The sequence below is a fragment of the Acanthochromis polyacanthus genome, chromosome 15 (genome assembly GCF_021347895.1).
Source record: "Acanthochromis polyacanthus isolate Apoly-LR-REF ecotype Palm Island chromosome 15, KAUST_Apoly_ChrSc, whole genome shotgun sequence".
NCBI lineage: Eukaryota > Metazoa > Chordata > Actinopteri > Pomacentridae > Acanthochromis > Acanthochromis polyacanthus.
The window spans coordinates 11,361,795-11,375,942 of NC_067127.1; the positions used below are offsets into that span (position 1 = coordinate 11,361,795).

The 14,148-nt window shown below is 36.0% G+C and overlaps 1 protein-coding gene across 2 annotated transcripts in view; it reads right to left on the reverse strand.

Moving 5' to 3' along the window:
* Positions 1–10,678: 10,678 nt before the first annotated feature.
* slit1a (slit homolog 1a (Drosophila)) overlaps positions 10,679–14,148 on the reverse strand; it is a 91,459-nt gene continuing 87,989 nt past the window's right edge. For both annotated transcript variants that reach the window (XM_022197016.2, XM_022197015.2), the window contains one exon: positions 10,679–14,076. In XM_022197016.2, coding sequence (XP_022052708.2) covers positions 13,838–14,076 — 239 coding nt within the window. In that variant the 3' untranslated portion in view covers positions 10,679–13,837. The remainder of the gene's footprint in view (positions 14,077–14,148) is intronic.

Sequence of the window (14,148 nt, forward strand, 5' to 3'; positions counted from 1 at the left end):
CTGATGAACCTACACTGACGAGAAGCGGGGCTTTAAAGTCCCCTGCGAAGAGAAGTCAGGCCGCCTCGTTGCCACGCAGTGCAACAAAACTGGCAACCAAGAGAGCTCAGGAGCTTTTAGAGACCCCAGCAAAGCGCACCAGGACATCACTCTCAAAATAGCATGGACCTGCAGAGAGAGAGGGGGAGCGACTTTATTTAGAGGATTTTTTTTGGATTTTCTTTTATCTGGAATATACTCAGAAGGACCAAATGTATCTATTTTGTACTCACCAAACTCTTCAGAAAACACATTTTTCAGGAGGTAAACATGGAAGGAAGGAACCAATTTTGAAATTAATTTAAGCTTTTGTTAAAGCTTCAGTGTGAAAACGCAAATGTGATGGTTCATTTGCTTAGCATTTGGTCTGTGTTCTGGGACTACAGACGAGTCGAGTCCCACATGATGTCTAGCAGTTGTAGTTGCTGTTTGGCTTTATGTTTCAGCACTCTACGACACGGCTGGAGATAACAAGAGCCTATCAAACCTCATTTTAAAAGTCGGGATAATGAGCATCAAGTTTAGATGCAGTTATCAAGGTGACAGTAAATTAATTCACCATCCTTTTGTTTCTTTTTTTTTGCCATTTTGTAGAGAAGTATTGTTTTAGATGATAGCATGCACTGCGTTTACTGTTCAGAGAGCTTAATATGAGAAGGGAGCTTTGACTAAAATTTTTACTTACAGTAAATCGGCATTTTGTATCTCCAGCCTGTCTTCCAACCACAGCATTGTGAATATGTGACTGTTGTGACCAGGTGCCTTATTTATGAAATGTAATGTAATAGAATGTGTTGCTAAATGTGAAAACTCCTGTCCTCTACTTAGAACAGCTTTTGATTCCAGGAGAGGCAGTCAACACTCATTTGCTTCACTGAGCGCGTGCAAACTCTTTCCGTTCACACAGTATGTGCCTCTTGCGTCATCTGCAAATTCTTCTGTTGACTGAGGCATTCAGAATTTCTGTCTTACTCCGAACTGACAGGTTTTATTTTTATGCCCATTTTCCCAGAGCATTAACATGAAATTGTTCTTATTATAGTCATATTAGATGTCGAAGTCTGATTTATTAAAGCAGACGTACGTGCTCTGTATGTGTCTTGACAGATGTTTGTATTTTTTTTGTTGTTGTTCGGGGTCAGGTTTCATCCCTGCGTACCTCTGCAGTTACTTCTGACCATTGCACCCTTTGTTCTCTGCTCAAAATGGTGACTTTGAGTATTTTACCTGCTTCTGCATGTAACGTGTAGTTAATGTGGAGTCCGTTTCAGCAACTCTTCCAATGCAGCTGCAAAACCCAGCATTATATTTATGCCCCTGATCTTTAAAAATAACAAAATCCTCCAAAATTGTGTATGCACATTAAGAAAAATACATCTGAGATGACTTTGGGCTGCATCACTTTGCCAACAATAATTCCTCAGAACAAAGGCCTGAAAATCCTGTATATTTGATTGGAGAATATAAATAAAGTTCATGGCCTTTTATCCATTAATGGTGCATTAAAGTGTGATAATTCCTTCCTATAATAACTCACAAGCTGGATCTGTTTTTTTTTTTTTTTTGGGGGGGGGGGGGGGGTAGTCTAATCACACTTTCTGAGTTGTGTATACAGTGTGTTGCGGTTTTATTCTGTTAATTTTTTTTTTTTGTCACACTGTCAGGCCGAAGTTCTCATAATGTGAAGTTTGTTTACTTCCACAGTAGTAACATGTGTTAGTGTATTTGTCAAAGGAAAAATACCATTTTAGCACAGTGTTATTTTTTAAAATATGGTCATTTCTCTGAATGGGGTAAACCATGTGTACATGCAAACAGGTCCACCATGTTTTTATTGTTATTTAAGAACTCCATTTAGGCTAATTAATTTAGCAAATCTAAAACAACCCACCAAATACCAGACTTGAACATGTTTATTCTTTACAGTTGCTATTTAAATATTTTGATTTTGTATATTAGAAAGAAATACCTGCTTTATTTGTGGTAATCCCAAGAATGATACATCTTTATGTTAAGAACTTTGTATTTTTGTTGGAGTTGATAAAAAGATGTTTGAATTTTATGTTTGGTTTCTTGATTTATTTATACTGTTGTTTAAATACTGTTTGACCAGACTCAGTTGAAATCCACATTGGAGAAGGATCAGTAGCCTAAAAGGGTTCTTATAAAAGCATACACTTTTGTACTGTGAATTTGTAGTGTTGCATTTGTTTATAAACACAAAAGAAATTTGATAAGATGTGAAAATTGAAAAAGGAAGTGCATACCTGCTGATCACTGCTTTATGTGGTGCTCATTAGTTGAAATTGAAAAGAGCCTACATTGATACATAATGACGCCACAATGCCCTTCTACGTGAATATTTGTGAACTGGGCAGTTGTATCATTGGTTTTCCTGGAGGGCTGTTCCTTCATATCAAATCCGCCAGCCTTGTGAAATGCCTTCATGCAGCCAATGATGCCATTTCACGTGACACGGACCTGCCATGAGCAGCCACACGGCTTCACGGGCGACAGTCCTGATCACCACAGGAAGCTCCCACTGTGGGACAGATTGGTGAACAGTTGGCCTCTGTCTCCGCAGTCCCTACAGAAAACGGGGTGAATGAGCAACCTCTCATTGAAACCAGTGTGATTCTTTCGCCTTATTACTCCGCCAAGGAACGCGGCGGAGTTATGTGACGATCGGCGTACGTTTGTCTGTGAATCCGTCTGTCTGTCTGTGTGCAACATTACTCAAAGATGGATCCGTGGATTTGGATAAAATTTTCAGAGGAAGTCAGAAATGCGGCTTATAGTCTGGATCCATGGCTTGCTGATGATCAAATGATTGCTATCCTGCTACAACTTGACTGTGATTTATCAGTTGGAAATCATACAAGGAACAAATGATTAAACTGTGGGGTGTTTCTGAGTCCCACTACATATTTAGGTCACATATGGAGCAAACCCGAAACAGACACATTAAGTTGAGCCGTCAGCCTTATTTTGAGCACAAATTCACCTTTCTGTCCTTCACTCCTTTCTTCAGGAAACACCGTCAGAGCTTGTCTCCATTCCAGCTGCTTCTAAGTTTAGGCACATCCTTTACCAGACAGCAAGGTCCGTGTATATTTTGGCAATTGGATTTTCCATTCTGAAACGGGTAATGACAAGTGGTTATTTGATTTTCATTTTAAAATACAAAAATTAAAATTGAAATACAAGATGTTTTTCCTTTTCGTGATCAAAAAGGGATATATGAAATTTTAAAAATACTTTGATTTTCATTTTATATTTGGAATAAGAAAAAAGTAAAATGAGTCAGAGACAGAAATGTAAAAAGGTCAATTTTTTCATTTTCTGAGACTGGAAGTGGTCATCAGCAAGTAAAGAGCCAAAGAGAGTACGGTACATAGACTGTATATAATTTTTTTTCGTTAGTTTTTATTGTCAAAATGAGGGATCAAGTGGCCGATCTTAAAATAAATCAATATTGAATTTTTTTATAGAGCATTAAATTTTTGCGAAGCCAGGGGGCGGTGTTATTTGAATGACAGTCTGGTCTGGAATTTGTTCAAAATATGACAAAAACATCATAGTTTAGTATGTCATCAAAAATGTCACTAAAACATCGTTTAATATTTTGTCCAAAAAATGACAAAAATGTCATATTTTAGTCTGTCGTCCAAAATATGACAAAAACGTCATAGTTTAGTATGTCGTCCAAAAAATGACAAAAATGTCATAATTTGTTGTGTCGTCCAAAATATCACAAAAACATAGTTTAGTATGTCATCCAAAAAATGACAAAAACGTCAGTTTAGTATGTTATCCAAAATATGACAAAAACGTCATATTTTAGCATGTTGTCCAAAAAATGACAAAAATGACGTAGTTTGGTGTGTTGTCCAAAATATGACAAAAACGTCATAGTTTAGTATGTTGTCCGAAAAATGACAAAAATGTCACAGTTTAGTATGTTTTCCAAAATATGACAAAAACATCATAGTTTAGTATGTCATCAAAAATGTGAGAAAAAAGTCATAGTTTATTATGTCATCCAAAATATGACAATGTCATAGTTTAGTATGTCATCAAAAATGTCACTTAAACATCGTCGTTTCATATTTTGTCCGAAAAATGACAAAAATGTCATATTTTAGTATGTCCTCCAAAATGTCAGACAAATGTGATATTATAGCATGTCGTCCAAAAAATGACAAAAATATCATAGTTTGTTGTGTCGTCCAAAATATGACAAAAACGTCATAGTTTACCATGTCGTCCAAAAAAATCACAAAAATGATGTAGTTTGGTGTGTTGTCCAAAATATGACAAAAATGTCACAGTTTAGTATGTTTTCCAAAATATGACAAAAACATCATAGTTTAGTATGTCATCAAAAATGTGAGAAAAAAGTCATAGTTTATTATGTCATCCAAAATATGACAATGTCATAGTTTAGTATGTCATCAAAAATGTCACTTAAACATCGTCGTTTCATATTTTGTCCGAAAAATGACAAAAATGTCATATTTTAGTATGTCCTCCAAAATGTCAGACAAATGTGATATTATAGCATGTCGTCCAAAAAATGACAAAAATATCATAGTTTGTTGTGTCGTCCAAAATATGACAAAAACGTCATAGTTTAGTATGTCGTCCAAAAAATGACAAAAATGTCATAATTTGTTGTGTCGTCCAAAATATCACAAAAACATAGTTTAGTATGTCATCCAAAAATGACAAAAACGTCAGTTTAGTATGTTATCCAAAATATGACAAAAACGTCATATTTTAGCATGTTGTCCAAAAAATGACAAAAATGACGTAGTTTGGTGTGTTGTCCAAAATATGACAAAAACGTCATAGTTTAGTATGTTGTCCGAAAAATGAGAAAAATGTCACAGTTTAGTATGTTTTCCAAAATATGACAAAAACATCATAGTTTAGTATGTCATCAAAAATGTGAGAAAAAAGTCATAGTTTATTATGTCATCCAAAATATGACAATGTCATAGTTTAGTATGTCATCAAAAATGTCACTTAAACATCGTCGTTTCATATTTTGTCCGAAAAATGACAAAAATGTCATATTTTAGTATGTCCTCCAAAATGTCAGACAAATGTGATATTATAGCATGTCGTCCAAAAAATGACAAAAATATCATAGTTTGTTGTGTCGTCCAAAATATGACAAAAACGTCATAGTTTACCATGTCGTCCAAAAAAATCACAAAAATGATGTAGTTTGGTGTGTTGTCCAAAATATGACGAAAATGTCATAGTTTAGTATGTTATCACAAATATCACTAAAAAGGTGCCCGTATAGCTCAATGGGTTAAGCGGGTGGACCACATATAGGAGCTGGTCTCTGACGCAGCAGCCCCGGTTTGATTCACACTCACGACCCTTTGCTGCATGTATTCTCTCCTGTTTCCTGTCACTCTCTCACTTAGCCTTTCACAGAAAGCCGAAAAAGGCCCAGAAATAAAACATTGAAAAAATGTCACTAAAATGTCATCATTTAATATGTCCAAAATATGACAAAAACATCATAGTTTAGTATGTTGTCCAAAATATGACAAAAATGTCATATTTTAGTATGTTTTCCAAAATGTGACAAAAACGTTCTACTTTAGTATGTTGTCCAAAATATGATAAAAGAAGTCATAGTTTAGTATGTCATCAAAAATATCACAAAAACATCATCGTTTAATATTTCGTCCAAAAAATGACAAAAATGTCATATTTTAGTATATCCTCCAAAATGTCAGACAAATGTCATAGTTTAGTATGTCGTCCAAAAAATGACAAAAATGTCAGTTTAGTATGTTATCCAAAATATGACAAAAACATCATATTTTAGTATGTCGTCCGAAAAATGAGAAAAATGTCATATTTTAGTATGTTTTCCAAAATATGACAAAAACGTCAGTTTAGTATATTATCCAAAATATGACAAAAAGTCATATTTTAGTATATCGTCCAAAAAATGACTAAAACATCATAGTTTAGTATGTCATCAAAAATGTGAGAAAAAAGTCATAGTTTAGTACGTCATCCAAAATATGACAATGTCATAGTTTAGTATGTCATCAAAAATGTCACTAAAACATCGTCGTTTCATATTTCGTCCAAAAAATGACAAAAATGTCATATTTTATATTTCCTCCAAAATGTCAGACAAATGTCATATTATAGTATGTCGTCCAAAATATGACACAAACGTCTTAGTTTAGCATGTCGTCCAAAAACTGACAAAAATGTCATATGTCCAAAAAATGTCCAAAATATGACAAAAACGTCCTACTTTAGCATGTCGTCCAAAAAATGACAAAAATGTCATAGTTTAGTATGTCGTCCAAGATATGACAAAAATGTCATAGTTTAATACGTTATCACAAATATCACTAAAAGGGAGCCCGTATAGCTCAATGGGTTAAGCGGGTGGCCCAAGTATAGGGGCTGGTCTCTGACGCAGCAGGCCCGGTTCGATTCACACTCGCAACCCTTTGCTGCGTGTCTTCTCTCCTGTTTCCTGTCACTCTCTCACTTAGCCTTTCAAATAAAGCAGAAAAAGGCCCAAAAATAAAACCTTAAAAAAATGTCACTCAAATGTCATTGTTTAATATGACAAAAACATCATATCTTAGTATGTCGTCCAAAATATGATAAAAAAAGTCATAGTTTAGTATGTCATCAAAAATGTCACTAAAACATCATTGTTTAATATTTCGTCCAAAAAATGACAAAAATGTCATATTTTAGTATGTCCTCCAAAATGTCAGACAAATGTCATAGTTAAGTATGTTGTCCAAAATATGACAAAAACATCAAAGTTTAGTATGTCATCCAAAGTGTGACAAAAAGTCATAGTTTAGTATGTCATCAAAAATGTCACTGAAACATCATCGTTTAATATTTCGTCCAAAAAATGACAAAAATGTCATATTTAGTATGTCCTCCAAAATGTGAGAAAAACGTCCTACTTTAGTATGTCATCAAAAATATGATAAAAAAGTCATAGTTCAGTATGTTGTCCAAAATATGACAAAAACGTCAGTTTAGTATATTATCCAAAATATGACAAAAACGTCATATCTTTGTATGTCGTCCAAAATATTATAAAAATGTCATAGTTTGTTGTGTCATCCAAAATATACTAAACTATGACGTTTTTGTCATATTTTGGATGACATACTAAACTATGACGTTTTTGTCATATTTTGGATGACATACTAAACTATGACGTTTTTGTCATGTCATCCAAAATATGACAAAAACGTTATATCTTAGTATGTCATCCAAAAAAATGACAACAATGTCCTAGTTTGGTGTGTTGTCCAAAATATGACTAAAACGTCATAGTTTAGTATGTCGTCCACAATGAGATAAAAACGTCATAGTTTAGTATGTCGTCCAAAATATGACAAAAGACTCATATTTTAGTATGTCGTCCAAAATATCATAAAAAAGTCATAGTTTAGTATGTCGTCCAAAATATGACAAAAGCCTCATATTTTAGTATGTTTTCCAAAATGTGACAAAAACGTCCTACTTGTATGTCGTCCAAAATATGATAAAAAAAAGTCATAGTTTAGCATGTCGTCCAAAAAATAACAAAAATGTCATAGTTTTTTGTGTCGTCCAAAATATGACAAAAACTTCATAGTTTAGTATGTCATCAGAAATGTCACTAAAACGTCATCGTTTAATATGTCGTCCAAAAAATGACAAAAATGTCATATTTTAGTATGTCCTCCAAAATGTCAGACAAATGTCATATTTTAGTATGTCATCCAAAATATGACAAAAATGTCCTAGTTTAGCATGTCGTCCAAAAAATTACAAAAATGTCATAGTTTGTTGTGTCGTCCAAAATATGACAAAAACGTCATATTTTAGCATGTCGTCCAAAATATGATAAAAAATGTCAGTTTAGTATGTCGTTCAAAATATGATAAAAAAGTCATAGTTCCATATGTCGTCCAAAATATGACAAAAACATCATATTTTAGTATGTCGTCCAAAAAATTGACAAAAATGTCATAGTTTAGTATGTCGTTCAAAATATGACAAAAATGTCATATTTTAGTATGTCCTCCAAAATGTCAGACAAATGTCATATTTTAGTATGTCATCCAAAATATGACAAAAATGTCCTAGTTTAGCATGTCGTCCAAAAAATTACAAAAATGTCATAGTTTGTTGTGTCGTCCAAAATATGACAAAAACGTCATATTTTAGCATGTCGTCCAAAATATGATAAAAAATGTCAGTTTAGTATGTCGTTCAAAAAATGATAAAAAAGTCATAGTTCCATATGTCGTCCAAAATATGACAAAAACATCATATTTTAGTATGTCGTCCAAAAAATTGACAAAAATGTCATAGTTTAGTATGTCGTTCAAAATATGACAAAAATGTCATATTTGAGTATGTTTTCCAAAATGTGACAAAAACGTCCTACTTTAATATGTCGTCCAAAATATGATAAAAAAAAGTCATACTTTAGTATGTTGTCCCAAAATTCATTAAAACGTCGTAGTTTAGTATGTTTTCCAAAATATGACAAAAATGTCATATTTTAGTATGTTTTCCAAAATATGACAAAAATGTCATATCTTAGTATGTTGTCCAAAATATGACAAAAACATCATAGTTTAGTATGTTGTCCAAAATATGATGACAACGTCATATTGGTATGTCGTCCAACATATGACAAAAACGTCCTATTTTAGTATGTCGTAAAACATGTCACTAAAACGTCAAAGTTTAGTATGTCATCCAAAATGTAAAAAATGTCATAGTTTAGTATGTTGTCAAAAATATTACAAAAACGTCATAGTTTAGAATGTTATTGAAAAAATATCAAAAAGGTCAGTTTCATGTGTTGTCCAAAATATGACAAATAACGTAATAGTTTAGTATGTCGTCCAAAATATTGAAAAAAATGTCATTCTTTAGGATGTTTTCCACTATGTGGAAAAATCCTCATAGTTTAGTATGTCGTCGAAAATGTCATTAAAACATCATTGTCTAATATGTCGTCCAAAATGTCACAAAAATGCCATCGTTACTCCGCCAAGGAATGATGGAGTTAAGTGATGATTGGCGTACCTTTGTCTGTGAATCCATCTGTCTGTCTTTCTGTCCATGTACAACATTACTCAAAAATGGACTAACGGATTTGGATGAAATTATCAGGCGAAGTCAGATACCGCTTCTTAGATAAACACTTCTTGTGCCGCTGGAACAGTGACAAAATAAAAAAGCGTAGCATTAAAAATACACCTTCAAAATAAAAGCATGGAGGGACCTTTTATTTCAACACTAGCAAAACAAAGGCTTGCAAAAAATTAACTGATCAACAGACCTTTATAAGACTACTCCACATGCAATTCGTTATCCATACATAACATGCACATACATGACACATGCCTGTGCTCAGCACCAAGGTAAATTTTTATGAAATACTTCATCTGTCGGAAATGATACGTCCACTGAGCAGCCTTGGCGGAGTACTGCGCTCTCTGAGTGCTTCTCTAGTTTGTGAAATGCAAACGTTCTCTTTCCAACTGAAGCTGGAAAGCCAACCAAGGAATAAAGCCCATTCGCTACAATTTAATAAAGGTGATGGACTGAGCCTGAGCATTCTGAACAGCCCAAATCACAAGAACATCTCTAATGACCCTCACTAGGGGGTTTTCTGCTTCATATGCATCGCTGCGGTCTATGGTGACGACTTCAGCAGCATCTACTGGAACAGATGCATTAAAAATACAAAGTAAAGAGTGTTTTCCACTTGAAGAAATGACTGTTTAGTGACCCAAAAAAAGTGTCCATCTACATTGTGGTTAAGTGTCCTGCCTCTTTTAAAGGGCAGCAACACAGCAGCTTTCCTGGAAGCTTTGATCCCATGGTGAGTGCATTTATTTCCTTCTGTTTATATTGTAAATGTTCTGCCATCCATTGCTAATTACAGTCTTGGGTTTTTTGTAATAAAAAGCATTAAATACAATCCCTGCAGCGAACACCCGTTAAAATGAGCCTTTCTTCCAATGCCAAATTGCTTGTCACATCATCCATCAGCTACACCTGCTTATCCTTTAGAGAGGTGTGGAGGGCTGGAGAGTATCCCAGCTGACATTGGCTGACAGGCAGAGTACATCCTGGAAAAGCCAACAGTCAATCACGGAGCTGGAACAGTTAGACAAACAACAATTTTTCTATTTCATGAACTTAAAAAAAACGAAGGAAAAATCAAATCGGTGGCTTGTGCCCCTTACAAAGTCAATACCTAACCAGCCCTCCTTTAGTAAATAATGAGTCGTTTTCCCAGACAAGAGCTCAGATTTTTGGATAAACTGTAAATAATACTTTGCTTCACTCTTCAGCAAACCCTCCAAGCTTCCATTTTTCTAGCTAAAGCAGGGATTTTCAGCGTCTGGCGCTCTTTCTCCTCTTGGATAGAGTGCTGCAGCTTTTCTTTTCCAATCCTTATGCTTTGTGATGCGAACAAGAACGATCTTTGTTTGGAGGTGGAATTTGTAGGTGTCTTCAGCACCAAGTTAAATCTGATCGACCAAGACTTCAAGGTTCAGTCGAGACTGAAAACAATGGTTGACACATACAAAAAATGACAAACACACTCTTAAAAGCACACACATTTAAGTTTAATTAATGAAAAGAGTGGAGGTTTGGTAAACATTTTGTCGGTGGCACTACATACATTCAGCATTATTGAGTTTTTCAGTTCAATCCCATCATCAGTCCTGTAACATAAAAGCAAATAGACAGAACCCAACCAGGGATATTTCTTAAGTTTTTGCACCATTTCAATACAACAGAGACATTGTGTTGTTCACAATAACAAATATGTATATAGTTCATAAGATGGAAAATCTGTGTTTCCGGTCAGGCGACCAGACAACTGAATTACATCTCAATATAGCACAAGCACCACTAAGATGTCTACCAGGAAGTTGAATGCACCAGTCCAGTACAGATCAGTGCAGAGGAAGGAAAGGAGACATGAAAAGAAAGTCACATTCGACTAAATATGCACCTTTAGGAGGCGCACAGCCTAAGTATTACAGTGACTGTTCATCAGTATCCTTTATGAGATCTTCTTTAATGTTATTGTACACCACTGGGATCACATCAACAGCATGTAAAACAAATGGGTAGCAATATGAATAGGAGCTCTGTGATGTGACATTGTACCGGGCTGAGATCTGGGTCTGCAGCCTTTCACACTATAAAGAGACTTTTTAACATTTAGATCAGCAAAATGGATGAACACAATCCCAATCTGCTGGGAGAACAATGCCTTACGCCATCCCGATGGACTGTCACTTCTTCAACAGGATGTGATTTCTATATCTTACATTGGAAACTAAATAACAGCTAAAAGTTACCACTTCATGAATAAGCATAGGTCATATTTATCTATACACATTTATACATTCAGGTATGACTGTTCACTGTAATTGGCACCATTTCTTCTTTTTTTTCTGTATGGATAGCCAGTCAGAACTGACAGACTGAAAATGTCCAGAACGTTCTCGTTTATTTTCTGTCAGTAGTAGGCATGTAATGTGTCGCACAGTTGCCTGTGCGAAGAGATCTAGGATGATATACCTTTAAGATGATCATTGTCCACAGAGGCAACTTCATCCTGTTTCTTCTGGCTTGACAGCAGCTTATGATCAGTTGAGCTTGACTACTTTCACTCTGTTGAACTAAAAGCACCTTCTTTCCGTGGCAAACGTCTCTCAGATTCAAATGATGTAAATGCACACTTCAACAAAATTAACATGAAAACAATCAGAAGCCTTTGAAGTGTGGTGTGTTAATCACAAGGTAATTTCGAGGGGGACATCTCTTAATCTCAGCTCCAGCCCCTGCAGCAAATGAGGAATGTCTGAGCCAGAGAGGAGGAAAACACTGCCGTAACTCGCTATTAAGTGATGTTACAAATACCTTACAGATTTTTATGCTATTTTTTTCTTAATTGTTTTTGCCTTTTTTAATCTTTTTTTGAAATTTTTGAAAATGTTTGAATGCCAGCAACATTTTATGCTTTTCACTTTCTACAGGAAAACGCCTTTAGATAAAATAAATAAAAACAAGCACAGACTCTCATGAATTAGATGTAATATTCACATGGAAGACAACATATACAATATTAAACATATTTCTAGACCAATACTGCCTCCTATACAACAAGGCCAACCAGCTGCTGCGTTTTTTGGCCAATTAACGTAATTAATTACCTTGTTGGAGCAAGTGAGATCAACAAATAAAAACAGCTCGGGAACCAGCTGAATGCCTTTCCACCGGTCCCAAAGCTTCCAGAAACAGACTTACTCTTTAACATAGAAAAATACTATACCAAAATGAAATACAAATATATATATATTAGAATCTGTTAGGCATTTCTATATAAAGGGTTGTAGGGGAAGGTTTGGGGGCAGCTAAAGGAGTTAGGTTACATCATGAGACAAAATATAACAAAATATAACAAAAATAAAAATAAATCAATATGAGAAATTAGACAGAACAAAACAAAACTCAGAAGATGATTCTGCAACCTTTTGTTTCGTAGTAACATTTATAATGATATTAAGAAGTTCTACATAGTTGTTGGCAAACTCTTCTCCACACATGCAAGAGTTTGCACAAGTTTTAATACTGCAGGCATCAAATGGAGCAGGGCTAATCGGCCTCCTGCTCAAAGAGGGGTGGGATATTCTGCAAATCATCCTAACCCTGAGGCAATACATGCTGGGGGCTGATAAACACGGGGGGCACTGCCAGTGCCAGATTGGTCAGCTGTACGAACAGAATAGAGTAGTTGCACCACACAAGCCCTCTCACGTTGTGTGTAAAATGTATGTATGCCATGCATGTGTGATCATGTGCTTCAGAGAGGTGGATGAACTGCTGTTTTCAGTGCTGCTAGTCAGTGCAGTCTCTATTTTTATATGGAGTTTCTATGTTACGGTACCACACAGCGAACAACTGTGACACCAGACCACCAAACCTCGCAGCCATGACATCTGCACAGGATTATGTGCCGCTCTAACCCTACGTTTTCTTTCTTTCTCTTTGCTTCTGCATGTGCATGTGTGGATGGATGACTGTATCCTGGCAGAGAAATTGCTACACCAAACCAACAACAACTTTAACTCAACCCAAGCCATATCCAGCCAAAGTCCAGGTAACCCAGCCAAGCTCAACTCAAGATAGCTTTGCCAAGTCAAACGGTCCAGCTCTCTCCTTATCCCTCTGAGCTTCTCGCTTCTTTTTTTTGTCTTTCTCTGCCTGTTCTGTCGTTCGTAGCCAGGCTGGACCCCGCTGTCCTCGCTGCCTCCACGGAGTAAAGATGGTAGATGGTGGCTGGGCTGTCAGAGGCCTTACAGATGGATGGGGAATTCACACTGGAGAATTTGGGTTGGACGGATGCCTTACTCAGAGCGCAACGCGTTTGAAATCTCTGGACCCCTTGGAGCAATGTTGCAGATACAATGGTTTTGTCGCTGTTGTTGTCACTTCTACATTGTTGCACATGATGTTGGTTTCTCTGTGTTACTGTAGGTCACACACCCTTGGAAGGGGAGGAAATGTCCTATTTTACAAACATTGTTGTCCATAATATATAGATAGAGGTTTTATATATATTCTTTATAATCTCTCTTTCTTTCTTTCTTTCCCTCCTTCGCTTTGCTCCAGTCTTCTTGCTTTCTTCCTTCCTTTCTATCCATCTTCTGCGCTGCAGCAGTGGCAGGAAATGTGTGAGTGAATGGTGCTACATGCAGCCCACGCAGCCGCACTTGATGGTCTTTTCCACTTCCTCGCTGAAGGAGGTTCCATCGCTGCATTCGAAGGTGTATTTCCGGCGCTTCATTCTCTGGCTGGCGCAGCAGGCCCCTGTATCGCAAGCCCCGGTGCACTCCACCCAGGAGACCATGCGTGTTGTCTGACAGATAGCATAGCCTCGCTGTACCTGGTAGAAGTCTCGCACAGGTTCCCCTCGGCACTCGGACTCTAATAAACAGCAAGAACACCCAAAGACGTAAGTTTAGGTGTTGATTGTGTAATTTCTTTTAAACAGCTCTT